Raw genomic sequence first — 22,261 nt, 5'->3', positions numbered from 1 at the left:
TTCAATTAGATTGAAACAAAGGTGTTTCAATAACCCTAACCCTAACCCTAACCCATGTAAACAATGAATGGCGACCGCAGAACGCAAAAGCTGAATCCCGTACATTTTGGACGATCTCGACGGCCGGACATGTCCGGGAAAAAGAGGATGGTAACTCCTACTTACTCAGCTTTCTCCTACTACTCAGCTTTCTCCACAGAACAAGAGCCTGCTAGCTTAGCTTCCAAAGAAAGACGGCTGAAACCATGTGTACATTCTGTGAGTGAGATCCCACCCTCTATGGGCGGGTTGAAAACTTGCGGAACAGCTCCTCCTACTGGCTGTAGTCTTTAGCCTCTGGCCAAAAAATCCTCTGATGATGCAAAAATCGTCATTTTGCGTCATTGGAGGATTTTTTGGCCAACCCGCCCAGGATTTTTTCCAGACAAAAAATACATAAATCTCTCGTCTCAGGGGGATATGAGGGAGGAAAGCACGGTAATTCGAAAATACTACAGGTTTTCTACTAATACAAAGCTTAATGCTAAATCCTGAAGTATCCCTTTAAGGAGCATATTATACTCATTTCTGAATGATCATGTAACACTGAAGAGTAATGAAGTTGAAAATGCAGCTTTGATCACAGAATGAATTGCATTATCAAATATATTGCAATAGAAAATTGTTATTTTCAATCTGTAATCATTTTTATGAATGAATGATTTTATGAATGAATGACGTAATAATTTTTCACAATATTGCTGTTTTTACTGTATTTCTGATCAAATAAATGCAGCCTTATATATATATGAATTTACATATTACACACACACATACACACACACACACACACATACACACACATATATATATATATATTTATATATATTTTTTTTTACTGTAAATATTTGTTGTAAAACAATCAGAACATGTAAATTCTGGTTGGTTGAGCCACACTTTTTATTGTTCCATAGTTAAATTGAATTAGTGTGTGTGTGTGTGTGTGTGTGTACCATTCAGTATACTTTAAAACTTTTCATCCCCAATGAATAGGAGGATGAGAGAAAAAACTAAAACAGAAGGAGAGGAAAAACAGCGTCTGTTACACAAAGAGACAGAGCTGGTCATTAGTATGGAAGAGAGAGAGAGAGAAAGAGATAAAGAGGACAGACGGACAGCTGGTAGAGTGAGACTGATACAGTCTCATTTAAATTAATTTATTTGATGTGAGGAACATCTGCTGCACATGAAAGGATGTAAACAGAAATAATCACATGCCCATGCACGACATACATTAGAAATTTTGCTTTCAATTAGTTATTCCTTTATATTTACATTTTTCAGACAATACGTTTCAGCTCCTTTTTCATTTTAAAGCTAATTTGTAATTAATTCAAATTTAATTTTGAAATTAAATGACATTATGCAGCTATAAATTGTTCAAGAGGGAACATCTGGTTTTTAAAAAATATATGGTAACACTTTATTTTACAGTGTCCTTGTTACATATGTTACATGTACTTACCGTAGTAATTACAGTAAATTAGGCATAATTACATGCAACTAACCCTCAACCAAACCCTAATCCTACCCTAACCCTATAGTAAGTACATGTAGTTGCTTAATATTACTCAGTACTTAAATATATAATTACACTGTAACAATGACACCTTAAAATAAAGTGTAACCAAATATATTTATAATTGTTTTATTAATAAAGATGTTTATTAAATGGAAACTTTACCACTTGACCCAATATAGTAAAATATTCAAATACATTTTGAATATTCACTCAAAAACCCATTTACATGGTACTCCAAGGTCCATGTAAATCACCATCATAGCAGTTTCCAAAAACATGTTACACCCACTTCAAAGTGGTGCGTATGTTTGCGTTCAACTCACGTGTGCAAGGCATGGCAGCCGGATCTGTCTCCGATCTGTAATATCCCTGGTCACAATCACAGGAAGTGTCTCCTTCTTTCATGGAGTAACTGTGCAGTGGACATTTACGACAACCACCGTCCGAAGAAAGAGACCTGTAGTAGCCCACCTTACACACTACGAGAGAAGAGAGATACAGGATGACGTTAACTCTGAGTAAATACTGTTACCCAGATATCACATTATTATGAGTCATTATTAAATGATCAGATCATGAAATGATTATAAAGTATATAAGCAGGCAAAGATGGAACATGAAAAGCCATCACGCACGAAACAATGATGCATTTATGATGGAGAGAAAAGCCAGGAAAGGGAGGTGAAGTCAAGAGAGCGAGAGACAGACCAGAGGATGATGAATGAGGAATTCTGGGTGTTTTCCCAGCATGCACCAGTCACCTTTAATTCTCCCATCCATATATCTGAGTAAAACATGTTTTGACATCATAAATAAAGAATTCGTGATGTTTAAATAATCTCCTCCTACTCCTCCCTGCCTGAAAAACATCACTGTTTTTCATCGTCCTTATCACTCATTTACGTGCAAACACACGCGTGCACATCGCTCAGTGTTTAGATGTCTGTGTACATATGGATGAAAACTGGGAGGATGAAAGATGCCTTAGACTCCAGCACACTACTATAAACTTCCACCCGACTCCAGAGACCAAACAGAAACAATGGGAACATGAGGTCAAGGTTTGGCTGGTTAGCATGATCCTGTTATCTCCTGCTGGTAGATGTGCTAACTAAAACATATGATATTTTTTTTTTGCATTAATAACCATTCAAAAGTAGCCATGAATGGGAATGCAAACAGATAAATTCCATAAAAGTCAAATAAATGAGTTCCAGCCACCCAAAAGTCATGTATTTTAAGGTGTTTACATGACAACGATGAACTAAAAATGGAAACGTTTTTCCTTGGCATTTTTCACGTAGACGACAGCGCTTTCATAATGATCCTCGTTCACAAGGACCCGTGAAAACGACTAAAAACGCTGTATTTTTCATGCCAGGCCAGTAGTTGGCGATGTCACTTTGTAAAGAAACACTACGCGTCTATTGACTGAACATGTAATACGCATGCGCATGACGTTGCGGTTTTCACAAATTCACATTTTTGTAGTTTACACAGAGATGATAACGGTATTGTTTTCTTTGAAGCCCGTTTTCAAAAGTTTGCATTTCAGGCCCCCAAAAAGTCGAGTAAATTAAATGAACGGCCAAAGCGCATAAAAAGTTTTCCATTTTTAGTTGAAAACTTGTGTAAACGGCCCCTAAATAACTTATTTCAGTCATTAATGCAATTTTTTTTTTATCTACAATATTAAACAATATTACATATAATACGAACACAGCGAATCATTTATGCATACTTAACCATGTAAAGCCTGACATAAAAAATCTAATTGTTTAAAAATGAAACAGTTTATTGAACCTTTAGAGAAAAAAAATCTTTAGTAAACTTTGAATATGCTTTTTTTTTTTTTTTTTGAGAATCATATGAAACGTCTGGCTTTTATGGATCATATACTATTGTATTATGATATAGTGAGAATATGGAGATGAGGAAAAAACACCTAAACTTTATTCAGAGGCCCAAACTCTATGCAAAAAAATATGCAATCTGATGCAAATGTTTATTTGGTTAAAAAGTAAAATTAAATTCTGATCTTACATGCATAAACTGCATATCAGCTGTTACTCTATATCTCCCAATAATATGTCTTAGTAAGATGATATTTAAATGCTTAAATTGTATCATCAAAGCTCTGTAATTTTTATTTGGGGAGCAAAACATTTAATGCAATGCAATACAATGATGACTGAAAGATGTAAAAATAAACATTCCTCAAAAGCCTAAATGTATCATATTTGTTAGTTCACATTTTAACATGATTTAAAAAATAAATAAATAAATAAATAAAATATTAATTACAATATAAAAGTTATTCTTACATTTACAAAATCAGATTTTACAGCAAAAAGACACATGTACCATGACCCAAAAGTGGACATTTCTAGAATGCCTTTTACTTGATAAGAACGTATAAACTATCAATCAGACGACAGAAGGCATGCAGTAGATTGTGTGCAACAGATTCAGCAAAGAGTTTAGAGAAGTCCATGTATCAAATATAATACAGCAGACTTTACAAGGTTAAAATGTTGCTAGAAACCTTCTAGGACAAATAAAACAGAAACTGGAAGGAAAAAATAAACGCCGCAAGGATCTCCTAAGGCTCTTAGATGTTCCTCTGCTAATCCTAATGAAGGCAACAGATTATCACCATCAATCTCGGACTCTAATCTCAGTTTAAGATTGATCCAGAGGTGCAGGAGACGCCAAAGGAAGAGGAAATCATCTCTCATTCGCTCTTCCCACTGAACTTAATCTTCACTGAACTGAATGAGCTTTTCTGTAGAGAAAAACCTTCTCAGACATCCAAACACACACTACATGACAAGACCTTCCGAGATAAGGGGACAAAGAAAAGCGTCTTCTGGTTTCCAACACACATTCCAGCATTTTCTGACTTCTGCAGGACGAAGAGCAGCTTATAATTACATTTCTGACCCCTAAAATCAACGTCTTTCCATTAGTGAGCTGCTGAGAGACGGACGAGTCACGATGAGAGACGGACTGCATCAGTGGGAGGACTGAAAATCACTCCTCAAAATACTCAAACACACACACACTTATACTTTTATTAAACAACATCGTGAATGTCTCGTCTTGTTCTGATTATCTCTGATTTTCTCTTCTCTTGTTATTTAATCTACTCTAAAACTGTTGTCACTCATTTCTCAGTCTTCATCCTATACAACACAGACGCTCATGTTAAAGGGTAACTCTCGCCAGATTGCAACCTAGGCTATTTTTGTTAATATACCCGAGTCAAACATTTGTGTAAAAGCATAATTAGAATGGAAACACCACTTTTAAGTTTGACTGTATTTTCGTTTTCAGTCAAATTGCCTTTTGAATGGGAGTGCTAGGGGCACAACTATGATAGCATCAAAATCGCTATTTTTTAAACACTAAGAAGGCTCGACACAACATGAAACTTTGCTCGAAGTATCACAAGGGGCTCTACACATGAACTCGAGCATTGAGAACATTGTTTGTGAACACAGAGTTTACTAAAAAGAAAGGTTTTGTTCGACTCACTTTATCAGTTAGCCTAGTGTTTCCGGTGGCTGAAATTTTGTCAGTCAAAAGTAGTTGATCTCCGAATGCAATGTAACATGAGGAGAGTAAAGATGGAAAGCTCCTAAAGCTTGTTTCCATATAAATTCATGGATAATTTTTTATCTAAGTTATCATGCTTTTCATTGAAATTACAAGTTCATGACATTTCCTCATATCGAGTCAGTTCATTACGTTACATTCAGAGATCGACTACTTTTGACTGACAAAATTTCAGCCACCGGGAAACACAAACTGATAAAGTGAGTCATACAAAACCTTTCTTTTTAATAAACTCTGTGTACACAAACAATGTTCTCAATGCTCGAGTTCATGTGTAGAGCCCCTGGTGATAATTCGAGCAAAGTTTCATGTTGTGTCGAGCCTTCTTAGTGTTTTAAAAATAGCGATTTTGATGCTATCATGGAAGTATAAGCCCCAAGCACTCCCATTCAAAAGGCAATGTTACCCGAAAACGAAAATACGGTCAAACTTAAAAGTGGTGTTTCCACTCTAATTATGCTTTTACACAAATGTTTGACTCTGGTAGATTAACAAAAATAGCCTAGGTTGCAATTTGGCGAGAGTTACCCTTTAAGAGGATAAATTATGCATCTGAATGAAAATTCTGGCATTATTTAGGCCTACTTGCATTTTATTTGCATGTCAAATCTGTTTGACTTTTTCGTCTATGAAACACTACTGGTCAAAAGTCACGTTTTGTAATGTTTTTGAAAAAAAGAATCTTATGCTCAGCAAGGCTGCATTTATTTGATCAACCATACATTATTATTACAATTTAAAATAACTGTTTTCTATCTGAATATATTGTAAAATGTTGTTGCCGCTTCGTATTTTAGTGGAAACCGTGATAATTTTTTTTAAAGGATTATTTGATGAATAGAACTTTGTTTGAGAAACAGACAGAAATTTAAGTACACAAAAGAGCATATGGACGATTAAAATAATTTTTTTTTAAGTTGTTTTCACTGTATGGAAAAGATGAACAATTGTTTTCCCCACAAAAAAATTATAATTTGGTGTGATATGATGATGAGATCATTTTCAGGTGAACTATCCCTTTAAGAAAAACAGAAGTCAATGGGAAGTCTCAATTTAGATAGCTAGATAAGTGTGTGTGTGTGTGTGTGTGTGTGTGTGTGTGTGTAATGATGGTTTGCAGAGCACTAGGATTTTTTTAGACAAAAACATCAAGATCAGGTTCCTCTCCTGAGGGCATGGAAGATCTCTCTCTCTCACACACACACACACACACACACACACACACACACACACACACACACACACACACACACACACACACACACACACACACACACACACACACACACACACACACACACAAAGTGAAAGAAACATCAATTGGCTTTTTGTCTCATGGTCTGGCATCTGTTGTTCTACATGGTTTAGTCACTAATTAACAATTACCTCTGACCCCCCCTCCCAACACACACACACACACACACACACACACACACACACACACACACACACACACACACACACACACACACACACACACACACACACACACACACACACACACACACACACACACACACACACACACACACACACACACAGACCATCAGTGTGATTGATGACAAACATGCGGAGGGCGAGGGGATCACATTGATTGATGACTCACTCGCTCCACATGTTGACCTTGACCCCACCCAGAGGCCTACAACACTAACCGATTCATACAAGCCCGACTTCACCTTAACAAACTCTATTCTCATTACCAGAGGAAGTCGTCCATCTCCCGATGCCTCCGACGAGCTCTAGTAATAATATTAACCTGAACTAAAGCACATCTCCTTTAACTCTTGAGTAGATATCGATGGTCATGTGGAGTCTTTGATACTGGTCCTCATCTGGCATCTTAACTACCCAAGCAGAGAAAAACATCACATGAGATCTTCGTAATATCTCGACTGCTGCTCCTAGAAAGCAATGAGATTAAATCGAGAGCAAATAAAGACTCTCAGTTTCTCACATGCATCTCCTGTAGGGTTTCAACAGAGATTCAGATTTAGCAAGATGTCAGTATGAACTCAGATATTTCTCATCAAATTCACCAAATGATCTGAGCTGTTATTTATTTCTGAGCTGCTTTTGACATTTATTTTTAAGCTCTAAAATCTAACTATTTGGTCAAGAATCATCTGAGACAAACTTGGTACTTAAATGAAACATAATTAGCAACTCCGTTAGGTTTGCTGAGCTATAAAAGAACAACCTCTGAGCAATACAAAATATTCTCTGGGTGGAGTAATCAACCAATTTGCTTGGTAAATCAGAAGTTGTTGGTTATGATAGAAAATAAATTCACATATTTTGTTTGTTTTTTAACTGAGATCATGATTCTGAATCGACAACTAAACAAAACAACATATTTACCAGAGGTTGTAAAGAAAAATGTTAGCTGCAGTCTATTTAAAATGTTTTATTAATTTGAAAGATTTCAAATTAAGATTTCACTGAAAGATTTTCAGTGAATCCTGGTCCATTTCATTTTGGTATGTTCTTCACACAAAGCTAATTTACTGTCTATATTTTGGGTGAATATGACTCTAAAGGCATACTTACAAAGCTGAGTTAATGTCCGAAATTTAGAGTTAAAAAATAAATACGACCTCACGTTGTTTCAATCACATTTACACACTGCCTCCGAAACTTTCGTCCGTCATAAAAAAATTCGGATCGGGTTCGATTTTCTGTGTTTTATCGCATTTTGGGAGAGGTGTTTTGACAATTCAGAGCCACCAAATGACGAATACGAAAAGTTTCGGACTCAGTGTGCAAGGACCTTTAAAGGAGAACTCCGGTCAATTTTAACATTGAGCTCATTTTTTTGTACATTTGGAGTGCTGTCAATACAGAGAACAACGACAAAAATCGGTGTTGCCTACACCGAGTTATCCTCTTTTTAAAATTTGCACCCTGTTGACTTCAATGGGGCAAGTACTAAACCTGCTTTTAGCCTCTTAACATCCTTGATGTGTCATTACAAGTGCACAGAAAATGTGAGTGATTCCTTCTGAGTGAACACGAGTGGATCTGACTGCAGTAGATGTGCACGATATGTAGGGGTGGGAGATATTGACAAAAATGAATATCTCGATATTTTTTTCCAATATCTCGATATCGATATTCAGACGATATTTTTGCCATCCTTCAAAGAAATGTGTGCAAACTGGCAAAGAAGGTCCAGTTGGTCTTTTGACTTGCTGCATTTGACTTATTATTGTAGGCTATAGAAAAAAAATATATAAATAAAGGAGCCAACTAAACAGAATCTGAGTTAGCCCCTACTTTGTGCACTTACAAAAAAAAAAAAAAAAAAAAAAAAAAAAAAAAAAAAACCGGAACTAGGCACCTCTTGCAACAGTGATTATTAAATCAAACAACAATATTGTTGATGATAAATTCAAAGTAAAAAATGTTCTTTTCAAAACGCTATAAATCCCTCAATTTTTTCCCCAAAACGCAAAATCCATCTTTTTTTTTTTTTTTTTTCAAAAATTGATGGTTTGTCTTTTTAAAAAAGTCTTTTGTCTTTTATTTTTTGTGTTTGCATTTATGAGGAAAAAACAATATTACGTGACAGTTCTCCATTATGGACGCGAGCGCTCTGAAAGCGCACTAAAAGACTTTCAAACTTTCACAGAGACCTCAAAACAGAAAGCACAAAGCCTTTCTTTAAAACGAATTTCGTTTTGTATTAATTGTATCTTAGTTTTAATATTTTTTTCATTACCAATTTCTGGATTTAGCCTAATGCATAAAAATAAAAATAAAACTATGTAGCCTAATAAATGTGCATTTCTCCGGTGCGTTCACTAGCCTAATGCAAAGATCGCGAGTCAATAGAATAGCCTATCATAAACTTCATCTTTGCAGCCGACACAGAAATTAATAAACAATTAAAATGTCTTATTGCAATATTTTACATAATCATTACTTTTGCTGGTTCTTTGAGGCAGCTTTTTAGGTTTATGGCGTTTTGGAAAAGAGCTCTTCACGTACAAACACCGTTTCACCAAGGCACAGCGGCCCTTCAGCACATAAGAACAAAAAGAGAAAAAGCACGGACTTACTAATTACGAAACTTTGATGTGGTTGAACAGGTGAAAAAGTCACAAATTCCTCCAACTCAAACCTTCTCAGTACGAGTTATGAAGGAAGAGAACAGCATTACAGTTTTCAGCGCGTCCTCCTCTGATTGCTGTGTTGTGACTGAAAAAGTGCGTGCAGGAGCACATGCGCAAAACGTAGGTTTGTAAAATGTCCTTTTGTAAAATGACATATTATAAAATAAAAATAATTCTTATATCATTTTACAAAACGGTTTTGCGCATGTGCTTCTGCGCGCACTATTTCGTGCGTTTTTGACGACACGGGACCATGGGCTGGGCCACTCGTTGCTTCCGGGAATAGTACTGCCCTACAGTGTTAAAAATCGCTACATATAATTGTTTAGAATGTTATAGTGTGCGTTATTTGTTTTCTCTTTAACTTCTTTCAGCTCTTTTCATGTTTGGGGGGTCGGATTGTACAAATTATGAAATATTCGATATCCCAATTTTGCATATCGTCCAGACAACAATTTGGATATTATCGTCTAAACGATATATCGCCCACCTCTAACGATATGTATAAAAATGATGTTATTTAAGCCAGCGCAAATACCTGTTTACATCCTGTTTTTCAGTTGAAGTCCAAAGTAGTCGATTGCCGAGTTCACGCACGTTGTTCTCTGTATTGACAGCACTCCAAATGTACAAAAAAATGAGCTCAATGTTAAAATTGACCGGAGTTCTCCTTTAAGGCCCCGACCACACCAAACGTGTTTTTTGCAGTGAGAAGCGCCTTTTTTCATGGCAGTGAGCGTACTGCGCGCTGTTTATGCGCCCCTGGCACCTAGCGTTTTTGCAGTTGAAAAAAAAAAGCAAAAAGCGGCTGACGTCATCACGTTTTTTTCCACTGTCCAATCGAATGAATGGAGAGGCGGGCCTTCCGTTGGCCTCGTGTTTTCGACCTAACGTGTTTTTTGCAGTGAGAGGAAAGTGAAAATTTGAAAAATTGAAAATTTCGCCTATTTTCAATTGTTTTCCTATGGAAGTGAGCGTTCTGCGCGCTGTTTATGCACCCCAGGCACCTCACGTTTTACCGCCTGCTGCGACTCACGTTTTTGCAGTTTAAAAAAAAGCAACTTCAAACAGAAAAAGCGGCCAACGTCATCACGTTTTTTTTTTTTTAGAGCGCTCGCTATTAGACTGACAGGACAGCTGACTCGGTGGTTGCTTAGCAACATAAAAAACGCAGCGCACTGCCAGTTCTGTGTGATTCTGAGCACTGCGTGCCTCGCGTTTTCGAACCTGAAAAACACGTTTGGTGTGATAGGGGCCTAAGGCTGCTCTGTGCCTGCTCAAAATTCGGAGTCAAGACATAATGCCATGTAAAAGCCTGACTAAATTATGCCTGCTCTGACCCACTTTAGCCCCTACAACTAAAAGTACATAGTTAGAATTGCTGTGTAAATGCATTTACGCCATATCTGAGCAGCATTAAACTGTCTGTGTAAACTAAAGACACCAAAATGCTATTTCAGAAGTGCGTTTATGCCACCTTTGCAGTGTAAATTTGACATATGTCACCTAAGCTTGACCTCTCCTCAACAGCACTCAACATGAACACATCATTTACCTCATCAAAGGTGCGGCTGAATTATTTATTAATATACATTATGAAACCACAATGCTGTTGGTATCATTGTGTCAAAGCATGTTGTTTTAAAAAAACAGATTTGGCAGGTTTTTGGATGTATTGATGCAAGACTTCCTGAAATGACCTGAACTTCACGCTCCCCTGAACACGTACACCAACTTCCACCATTCAAAGAGAGGAATTTCCCAAAATTTACTGCGCGTTTATCTGTGGTAAAATCGCGTACACCCTGTAGGGCTGCAGGGGTCTTTAAAATCCGAGAGCAATTAATAAAACCACAGGGTTTTAATAGCAACTACCATGAAAAGAAAAGAAAAGAATGGAGTGATTAGAGAGATGAGTGTGTGTCTGGCAAGGTCTGCACATATTGTTCAACATGAAAAGTTGTGGCAGGATTTTCTAATACAGGAAGTTTAGGCACTGGAGGATATGCAAATGAGAGAGAGAGAGAGAGAGAGAGAGAGAGAGAGAGAGAGAGAGAGAGAGAGAGAGAGAGAGAGAGAGAGAGAGAGAGAGAGAGAGAGAGAGAGAGAGAGAGAGAGAGAGAGAGAGAGAGAGAGAGAGAGAGTGTGAGTGTGCTCAGGTGAATCTATAAATACTCTTCATGCACAACCATTTCTGACATTCCCTACAAAAAAACATCACACAATGATAGCATGATACATCATGGGATGAGTTTTCTGTTTTGACACCATGTGTGTATGTGACTTATAGGGTCAGGGTAAAAAAATAAGGGTGTGTATTTTTAGTTTGTTTATCAAAAACTCTGGAAATGCAGGACGACAGACTGTCTGGAGTTGCAACACCTTCCATTGTGCATGTGTGTATGTGCGTGTTTATGGGAAGTGGGAGAGAGTTCGGTACGTTTCTATTGATTTGTTGGGAAAAAAAACACACCTATAGTACAAACGCGTACACGTGAACGTAATGATGCTGTGGCGGTGCAACATGATGAATATGGCAGCAGTTACATGACAAACTCTCTTATTTTGACCTTTAACCTTTGGAACTTTCTCTTGACCTTTAGGAATGAGGTCACAGAGACATGTGGTCAGTTCTCTCAATCAATTTACTATGTGGATATACTCAAAGGTAAAAATCCTTCATAAGTATAATAACAAATGTTTCAGTGATTCTAAAAATTCAATAGCCGTTTCTCTATAACAACAATAGAAGATAAACAATAGAAGTCTATGGTATGTTGTCAAGGACTATGTGCATTAGGGCTGGGCATCGAGTTGAGCAAGTTGATTAATTTCAATTATTTGATTCAAAATCTATTTGACTGCATCATAACTCAATGTCAAGTCGCAGAGTCTTACATAAATATAAATATGTAAATAATATATATTTTTTTTATTTAAAAATAAAATATTCTATATAAAATAATTAATTATATAATTAAATATTATTATATTATATTATATTATATTATATTATATTATATTATATTATATTATAAACAGAGTGGAAAATATACAACAGATGTCTATGGTGCAAATTTTTATTATATTTAACTTCTTGCATTGAATATATTGAATCGTCTTGGCTTCAATGGATGTTTTGGTGAAAAGTTATGTTTCCTTGCACTGCCAAAAAAAAATCAATAATATTTTTTCACACACACACACGCGCACGCGCACGCGCACGCGCACACGCGCACGCACACGCACACGCACACGCACACGCACACACACGCACACACACGCACACACACACACACACACACACAGCAACACTATGTGATCAGTTTATGTTGATACAGTAAATTATTGGCTGAAATAAATATGTCATAATGATATCGAACATCTTTGTGCCTGAAGCTTCAGTGGGTCAATTGCTAAACCACTGATGTCCGTTTGTGCAACAAATTAGAATGGATCTGTTTCAAAATATAGCGAGGACATCATTTTAGGACATCATAGAAATAATCCGGATGTTATGCCTGCTCCAAAAGATAGCCTGTATCATGTACATCAAAATGTACATGCATGCTTTGCATTGAAAAATGTGTGCAATATTCTGGAAAGAACAAATAAAATAGTTTAGTGATATTTGTGTGTTTTATGTTTTTTATTGCATACTTGAGTATTGCTTTGTTACTGTACCAGTTACGATGATGCCGTAGAAGAACAGCAAGGGAGTTCACTAGGTTTGGGAACAGACTTTCTCACTGTATTAAAAGAGTATCTATCTAACGCATTACGTTTTTACACCTCTTTATGTCCATCATTCCATCACAAAGAAGACTAAAACTGAGAAAAGACCACCTACACACCTCCTACGGTTTGACGAGCTTAAGATTACAACTCAAAACCTTGCAATCACAGCCCATTGTTACAGGAGAGCGAAGAGAGAAACAGAGAGAGAGAGAAAGAGACAGCGTCTGTCATCACATCAAAGGGGTGTTTAAAGGGAACGCGAAGTGAATGATGAGGAAAAGAAATCAAAGACCACCTAAAAACCTCTCTTTCTCTAGACATCAGCTCCTTTTCATTCTCTCGTCTTTTCCTGTCTGAGAGGAGGGCGCTGACCTTCCCTGTGTGCTGACAAATCTGTTTTTCTCTGCGATCACCTCCTTTATTCTCGCTGTCTTTCTGTCTTTTGTTGTTCCCCCTTCCTCTTACTGCATGTCTATCTCTCTCTCTGTCTTTTTTAACCCCCTCTTGACAGAAAATAAAAGACAAATTCAAAGGCAGAAGGAAAGTGTGTGAGAGAGAGAGAACAATACAGAACTTCCAGCAAGATACCGAAACCCAACACTGATGGTTAAAACACTACAACTTGTCCTAACGGCAAACCACATTATCGGAAATTACTAAAGCAGCGACACAGTTTTCATGCAAAAACAGCACATATGACTTTTTTTCCTTCATCAAAGCACAAAACAAGACATTTTCAACAAAAACAATGTCCTAGTCGCCATCCAGTAACAATGAATAGGGACTACAAAGTTTCAAGCTTTAAAAAAGGTGGCAAAGTACCTAAAAAGCAATTATTATCATGCACTATACCAAGTTTGCTGAAGTCAACTTTGAACTTTGGGTGAGAAACAGCCTAATTTTTTTTGATATTCACTGCCAGGTTTAAATATGGTATTTTATAAACAATATATTATGTATAACAATATATAAACCCTGATTTGTATAAACAGTGTGGAAAGTACAAGCATAATTTGTACAAGCATAAACAAGCATAATTATATGGTAATTAACTTCTTGCATTAAACATTTTAAATCTACTTGGGTGAAATTGTTAGTGAAAAATTAAGGATCCTCTCACTACAAAAAAAAGTAATAAAAAAGTAATAATGTACGACTTGTGCACGATATACCAAGTTTTCTGAAGTCATGATAACAGACTAAAAATTGTCGCTTTTAGGAAAAATGTATGACTTTTGAAGACTTGAAATTCACATGTCATATGGATAATTTTATGCTTCTTTTTTGTCTCTTAAATTAAGAAATAAGACGTTTGCTAAATGCTCCCTATTTAGAGCAATGTGAGGGTGAGCAGGTGATGTATGGGTGCACTTTCCCTTTAACAGAGCTGAATCAGAGCTGAATTTGACTGAAACAAGAGAGGGAAATTCAGGTCAGCCGAGGCAACACACGTCTCCTGTCGTTCCCTTGTAAGACTTCCAGAGAGTCCATTAAGTCTGGTTAATATAAGGGACTGTCAGCGAGCTGCAACATTATATCAATGTTACGGTGGTGCCGTCCCTCTCGCTTCTGTCACGCTCCTTTTAGAGGGGGGAGAGCCGGCGTTGAGAGAGACAGTCGGAGATAAAGAACTGAGGGAACAGAACACCATCCAGACCAGAAACAGCTCTCAACACCTCTGTAATGATGTTCGACTCACACACACAGGACTCTTTCTATCTCTGCTTCCTCTGGTGAGGAACTGGGTTGGGTTGTCCCAAGCTCTTCAGGCGGAGGTAAACTCTGACCTGTTCCTTTTAGCCTGGTGTGTGGTTAAACCGTTCAGGCATGTCGGAGAATAAAAAAAAGAGGCCACAAAAAGCTGGAACACCGACTTTCCCTCAGCTCAAATAAATGGCACGAGAAAAAAAAGCACAAGTGATGAAGAAAAGGTGAGAGAGATTGATTCCTTCCGCTCCTGTCCTTTCCTTCATTACCCAGAGGAAATATTAAGGCTCAGAGATTGCTCGTTCATAGCTCAGATTAGATCAAACATAAAATGGGTACTGTTAAACTTAAGCCATAATAGCCATATGGACTTCATTTATAACACTACTGCATTACTATTGTGTAAATACAAAAGTATTTCACACGCTGGCATTTGGTTTTCGCAAGCGACAACAGTGTAACCAGTTCTAACGCAATGGCAAAACTTCGAGGAAAGCATGCAAATTGTTCTGTTGTTGCTGCACAGACGCACACTGAACACTATTTGAACAAAAAAAATGTCACAGCTGTCTTATAAAGACCTCAGGGAACTGTGTCAACTTGTGTAAAAGATAAACATGACGGTACATGCAAGTCGATGAGATGAATCAATGTAACTCCACAACAACTACATAAATGTATCCACTCAGAAACGTTGTGGTGCATCTAGAAAGTTGCAACCTCTTCCTGAGTCTCTCCGGTGCACTCTGCTACTGGTTATTTCTGAGATTTTGGATGAGTGAGATTCACTGAAGCTCGTGTAAAGGATCGGCCGTCTTCTGGACAGAGTTTTTGCTCACACCCAAAAAGGGGCAAATTTGACAAACTATAATAAATGATCTGGGGGGAATTTTGAGCTGAAATTTCACAGACACATTCTGAGGACACCATAGATTTATATTACATCTTTTGAAAAGGGAAATAATATGTCTGCTTTAAAGAGATCACATTTGCAGGCCAAGTGTAAACCTCCGAGCCAAAAGTAGAGAAACTGTTCTGGAAAAGACAGAACCAACTGACAGACAAAGATTATATTGCATTATTTTTCATAATTTATGTTTTATTGTATTAGTATTTATCCTTGTAATTTCTAAATCTAATTTACAGTCTCTGCTAAAACTCAAGACACGTAAGATTAAGCAGAAGAAATAAGTATAAATCCCTATTTGTTCTCCCTTGAATATAATTTCTGTCTAAAAAACAATAGAGACTGTAAAGATGCATCTGTCCTGTGGGTGTTGTTGATCATGCAACAGGCGGCTTTAAATCACACAGAACAAACAGCAGCTTCTCTCTTGCCGTCCCCCATCGGGCCCATATAGAGACCGGGAGCCGAGATCACAGCTCCCAAGTCTCCATGGCATCCTGTGGAACCTCAGCTGTCAAGAGTTTTGAAGTCTTAATAAATTTCTCCTCTCCAGCTGTCAGCCAAGCGTCAGAGATGGATGAAAGAGTCAGTGACCTTTGACCTGCCCGAGACCTCTTCTTCAGCTCCCCCCCAGTGAACCCCCAAAAACTCTCACAGAACCCCGAGACTCTATTGCAACTGCAGATTCCTTTCAGCACAACGTCAACCCTGAAGAAGCCCAACAATAGTGTCGACTGCATCCCACAGATAGTTTCACATGCAATGCGGCTCTACAGAAGAAACTAGTAAAGTAATGCTGTTTTTTCACACAGTACTGCTACTGTACATACAGAGGTAACTTTTTCTAAATAATATCATACATTTAATTTAATGTTTTTAGCAACAAATTGTCCTCATGCAGACTTCTAAAATGTGTGTGAGATGTTTTGTTAGACATGGCTGTCTGGTGTGCAAAAGTCTTGCATTTCACCATTTGAAGTTTTTGCTTCATTTTAAAGTAACTGAAAGAAGCTGCGATATAATGGTGGAGAGTAAATCTGTCCACAGTGAAACCAGAAAACTACAGTATGAATAATAATAAAAAGAAAACACATACAAGTCAAGCAAAGCATTTCCATTTTGAAAAGAGAGTCTCAACCAGCTGATGAAGACAAAAAGTAATGCAACAACTGTTACTTAAAAAAATAATATATAATGAATGTATGTATGTATATATATATATATATATATATATATATATATATATATATATATATATATATATATACAATGTATACATATACATATATACATTTTATTATATATTTGTTACACAATGTGGCGATTAATTAATCTAATTAACATTGACATCCATAGTAGGAAATACTGGAAATGTCACAGAAAATATCTAAGTGTGAAAACAATCCATAAAATGTTGCTATTTAGTTTTCAATTTTCAGAATAAATAATGTGGATTCAAATGCCATCAATATTCATGCAAGCTAATAATCTGAATAACTATTAATCGGACTGTAACACAATTCCCCTCCAAAAACTCAAATTCAACTCATCGTGGACTTGACGCTAGGGATGTCCCGATACCACTTTTTCACTTCCGATACCGATACCGATGCCGCAGCTTTGGCTATTTGCCGATACCGATATCAATCCGATATTTTTATTTTATTCTTGAACTAATACTACTAATAATAAAATATAATGGAAGCACTTTCCTCAATTAGCCACTTAAAAACATCTCACTCAAATGGAGAACAAATACTTCTCCAGTATATAGTCCACAACAACAGTTGATAATGAAAGACTGCCAGCCTTTATTCAAAAGACCTTGAGATATGTTTGGTAACCTGAATGAATTTAAAATTAATTAGCTATATTTCAGATCAATATATTTGTTTCCTTTAAATTTTAATTAACTTTAACTTTATTCTCATCTGAATTATAAATTTATTTCTGTATAAAATAATACTACTTTTAAAAACACATTTTATTTTCTTTTTTATTCCATGTAGAATGTGTAACTTAAAAATAAACAGATTAGTGCTCTGTTTTAGGACAAGAAATGAAAACCAATGCAATGATGAATGTCCAAAAAGATGAGATCATTTTTGCTTTTAAACAGTGTGTGTGTGTGTGTGTGTGTGTGTGTGTGTGTGTGTGTGTGTGATTTTGGTTGGGTGACAGTTACAGTTTGACAAGAGTTTACAGTTTGACAAAAGCACAATGTTGGGTTTTACACAAATATAAGTAGGCTAAACACTTTTTGCAGTTTTAATGATGTCCTGTATGAAAATGACGGAGTATGTTTTTTTGTTTCCACTGTTCGATCGCGCCCGTGCCTCTCTCTCTCTGACACACACACACACACACACACCAGCATTGCAATCTTGACATCGCAGCCTGTTCATTTTGCTGCGTTCACACCAAAACGCGAATAGAGCGTCAAATTTGCGTCTATCGCGTCTAGTTCGATGCTTGAACAGTTTGAATCCATTCGCGCGTCCAAAGCGAATAGGACGCGCCGCGCGCGTATAATGATAAAGTGAGCGTTTGAAGCGATATAGACGCGCGTTCAGAGCTAAGGCGGGCTACAGATTAGGTGTCCCTAAAGAACCCGCATATGCGCGTATCTAACAGTAACGTTAGTTTCGTATTACATTAATTAATGTGCACGCGAGATTTATTTATTTTTATACCGTGTATTCTCTGTGTAAATCCATGCACCGAACGTACGTTCAGTACGAATACGTACCGTTCCACCCCTAATGGGTATCGGATCATATGGTATCGGATCATTTTTTTTCTCCCCTCCGATATCCGATCTAGCGTTTTGGGCCAGTATCGGCACGATACCGATGCCGTGGATCGGATCGGGACATCCCTACTTGACGCACACTTAAGGAAACCTGAAACAGCTCCAGATGACTGCACTTGCGGCCTGATCGAGAACGTAACCTTTGATCTGTGACCTCTCGGGGCAAAGGTCAAGGGTGGCGCCGGCTTTCCCTCATCATCACGATGGAAACCACGAAAAGTGTTTGCAGTGCGTCTTTGCGGCACATCTACAAATGGCAGCACATGTCTAGAAGTCATTAAGCACAAGAGAAGTCCTACTTTCCCTTTTCTCTGTCAACACTTCTGTGTGACACGTATTTATTATTGTCACAGGCTCTTATTTGGCTTGATCTATGGCAGAATGAGATGTCAGTTTTAAAGATAATTACATTTTTTCTCCTCCAAGGATCCATTCATCACACTCGGGGCCCTCTGCCATTTTTAGATTCTTGATAACATGCCTCAACTCATTCCATCTTTCTCTCTCTCTCTCACACACACACATCCACAGTGAGTCACATCCTATTATGTGGCATGAAGTTGCCAAAAATCTGTTAATTACAAAGTCCAGAGCCTAACTAGTATGATTATAATGAACTTAGTTCCGTGAGAACGCTTGGTTGAGGACAGCACTCTCCTCTCGTCCTCTCTGTTTGTAATCAGCATCTCTTGTTCTCACGTAACGGTCTCATGGGAGGAACGATCTCAGTCCTCCTTATTACACGACCACAAATGCTGATAAACCAATCAGAAGTGCTATTATTACCACCTGATGACAGACGCTTGAAAGAAGAAGGGAAAAGATGGATGGATCGATGGATGGCAGTGTTGTGCGTCATTCAGAAGTGAATTTGAACTGAATTTGAAATTAACAAACATGATGCAGAATTGCAATTTGCATGTAAGAAAGTAGTATTAAAATGAATTTAAAAAAATTAAGAAACTCATAAGTGCAATTTTTAAATAGAAACGCTTTGAAAAAAGTTTAATTAGATGTTTGAAACTTTACAGAATGCAACACAGACACCACCACCCACTTTTTCAGCGGCCTCGGATCTGGTATTTTTCCCATCCACTTCTCCCATAGGGATTTTTTAAAAAGTCTTAATTTAAGAGTTATAACTAAGTCAACCAGCTCTGAGATTAAAACATTACAAACTTTGATTTGAAGCAAAAAAGTGTTTGAAAATCGAACAAAAAAGACAAAGGCACAAGACTGTGTACTTCAAAGCTTTAACGAGGGAAAGAACTACAATCCCATTGCGAATGGCATAATCAAATAAAAAATGTATTCAAAGATGTTGATTATACATACAGATACAATATATTATACGTTAAGTAATTTGAGAGCATAGGGAAACTGACTCTACGTCCTTCGCAGTGCTTCATGGGAGTGGGCGAGCAGTAAATACATTTATTTAAGAGATTAAATGATAGGTGGAGATTCATGGGTAATGTAGTTTATCACCAGGAATTTTGATAATAATGCAGCCTGATGGCTTCAACAAAAGCATAAACCATCAATGATTTTTATATTTACAATTATTACATAATTACAAGTTATTATTAAAAATCAATTCCATTATGGAGAAAAAAAAATCTTCTGGAACCTGACTGTTGCACTCTATAGGCTTTATGCCGAACATCACATGAACAGACCGGAAAACTGGTTTCAGACGGAGAAAGTGTTAACAGCAGCATGAACTGATTGCGATAGCTATGGTTAAATTACATATCATTTTTATGTGTAAAAAAAAAGTCAACCTGCATATGCGATGAAAATTAGTTTTGCTCATCTTTGGTAGGTAAGGTATATTAAGAAAAGCAGCTCCATATTTAATGTGTGTTCAAAAGAACTGAAGCTGAAGCGATGCGACCTGTTGAATGTGGAAGTTTGTTGTGCATGACCCGTATAGGCCTTACAGACAGAGAAAATGACAGAACAATCAACCTCCTGTGGCCAATTCAATTCAAAATTCCAATTCAAGAACTAACATTTTTTAACAATTTTGCCCAAGATCGGTTGTGCTAGTTTGACTGTAACAGAAGTGTCTTACCTTGACATTGCTCATTCCTTTCCTCGTATCCAGGGTTACACAGGCAATTCCCGATGGGCACCAGCCACTCTCCATCTGCGCCGCAGTACATTTTGGGAACCTCCTGCTCTTCCGAATTATTCACACAGGAGCCGCGCACCTCCACCAGGGATGACGTGTCCGCCCCAGTTACTGTGTCAGGAAACTGCGCTAGGTTCCTCACGGCTAACGGACACTTTTTGTAAAACACCCGAACAGAAACCAGCGCGATACAAGCCCCTACATCCTGAAAGGCCAGATAGAAGCCCGTGCGACTCATAACGCCGACATCCCGAACCTCAGTGTTCAGCTTCATGATCCGATCACCAATATCCACCTGCGTGAAGCTCTCGTCCGCCGCCACCGTGTCAATCTTAGCAAAGCGGCTCTCGTGAGTGTACCGCTCGTTATCAGAGTCAGACTCAAGGTAGTAGAGGTTGAACGTCTCTTTGCATGTGCCGATGACGCCGGGCAGGCTGTTACAGTCACGCAGGGTGAATTTAATCTCGATGTAGATACGCTGGGCCGGGCCACGCCGTATCCAGTGAGTCTTGAGCCAGTTGTTCTGACTGGGCTCCATTACGTTACACACCTGGTATGTTCTGATGGGGATGTTCTTCTCGTCCATGATGCTCACCTCTTCCCACTGCATGAGACAGCACAAGAACAATGTTAGGAATGAGAAGACAATTATGAAAATCATTTATTTATAAGACCTTCTCAATTCCGTAGGAGATACAGGTGGAGCTGGGGAAGGTGGAGGGTTTCTGAAAGCGCGCTGCAAATCCTTTCAAAAGTATTTGAAAGTTGAGCAGTGAGCTCATTGGTTACTGATACAGCAGGAACCAATCAGCTGTGCCCAATACAGCATAATGTGATTAAATGAAATGTAATGAGATAAGAAACAAAGTCTATAGTGAAATAATGACAAAAAACAAGTCTTTCAACTAAGTTGTCCTTTTTTTTCCGATTCACGAACCGGTTCTTTTTTCTGAATCAGAAACAGCGCATCTCGTTTGGATTCACAAATACACGAGTCGGTTCTTTAATGAATTTACACAAAGTCACAAGTTAGTTTTTAAAAATAAATTAAAGGGGTGGTACAATGCCCCTTTTTACAAGATTTAAAATAAGTCTCTGATGTGCCCAGAGTGTGTATGTGAAATTTTAGCAAAAAATACCCCACAGATAATTTTTTTTATAGCATGTTAAAATTGTCCTTTTTTGAGGGTGAGCAAAAACGTGTCGTTTTGTGTGTGGGCTCTTTAAATGGAAATGAGGTGCTGCTCCCGGCACAGAGGGGGCGGAGCTTCAAGAGCTCATTCTTAGCAGAGCCATACAGAGCCCTTTGTTGCGAGGTGGGGTTTATTTAAATATTAGGGTTGGTGATGTCACTAACCCGGGAGGATGCTCGTGTAGTCCCTACCAGCCGTTTGTTGTAGTCCTTAAAAAGTGATTTCTGTAAAAGAAAATATCTCCCTTTGCTTTGAACTTTGAGCGTCGTAACTTTGCAGATGTTGTAAAGCAACATTACACACTAACTCTAGTTAGAAAAGTGAAATCATAATCAACCACCCCTTTAAAATAATTCAAACAATACAAATGACAATGAAAATAATTTAATTTCACCTGTGAGTAGTTTATGTCAATTGAACTTTAAGCTAAGGCTACTGTATGTCCTCTTGTATCCTAATATGGATAATGTTTT

The 22,261-nt window shown here is 37.6% G+C and overlaps 1 protein-coding gene across 1 annotated transcript in view; it reads right to left on the bottom strand.

Moving 5' to 3' along the window:
- epha4l (eph receptor A4, like) overlaps positions 1-22,261 on the bottom strand; it is a 42,690-nt gene that overhangs the window by 15,921 nt on the left and 4,508 nt on the right. The window contains exons 3-4 of the mRNA XM_079886728.1: positions 20,536-21,199; positions 1,885-2,040 (exon numbers count right to left, since the gene is read on the bottom strand). Coding sequence (XP_079742854.1) covers positions 1,885-2,040; positions 20,536-21,199 — 820 coding nt within the window. The remainder of the gene's footprint in view (positions 1-1,884; positions 2,041-20,535; positions 21,200-22,261) is intronic.

Source organism: Squalius cephalus (genome assembly GCF_949319135.1).
Source record: "Squalius cephalus genome assembly, chromosome: 11".
In the NCBI taxonomy this organism is placed as follows: domain Eukaryota; kingdom Metazoa; phylum Chordata; class Actinopteri; order Cypriniformes; family Leuciscidae; genus Squalius; species Squalius cephalus.
Note: the sequence above shows the minus strand (reverse complement) of the source record. Positions and strands in the feature narration are given on the sequence as shown.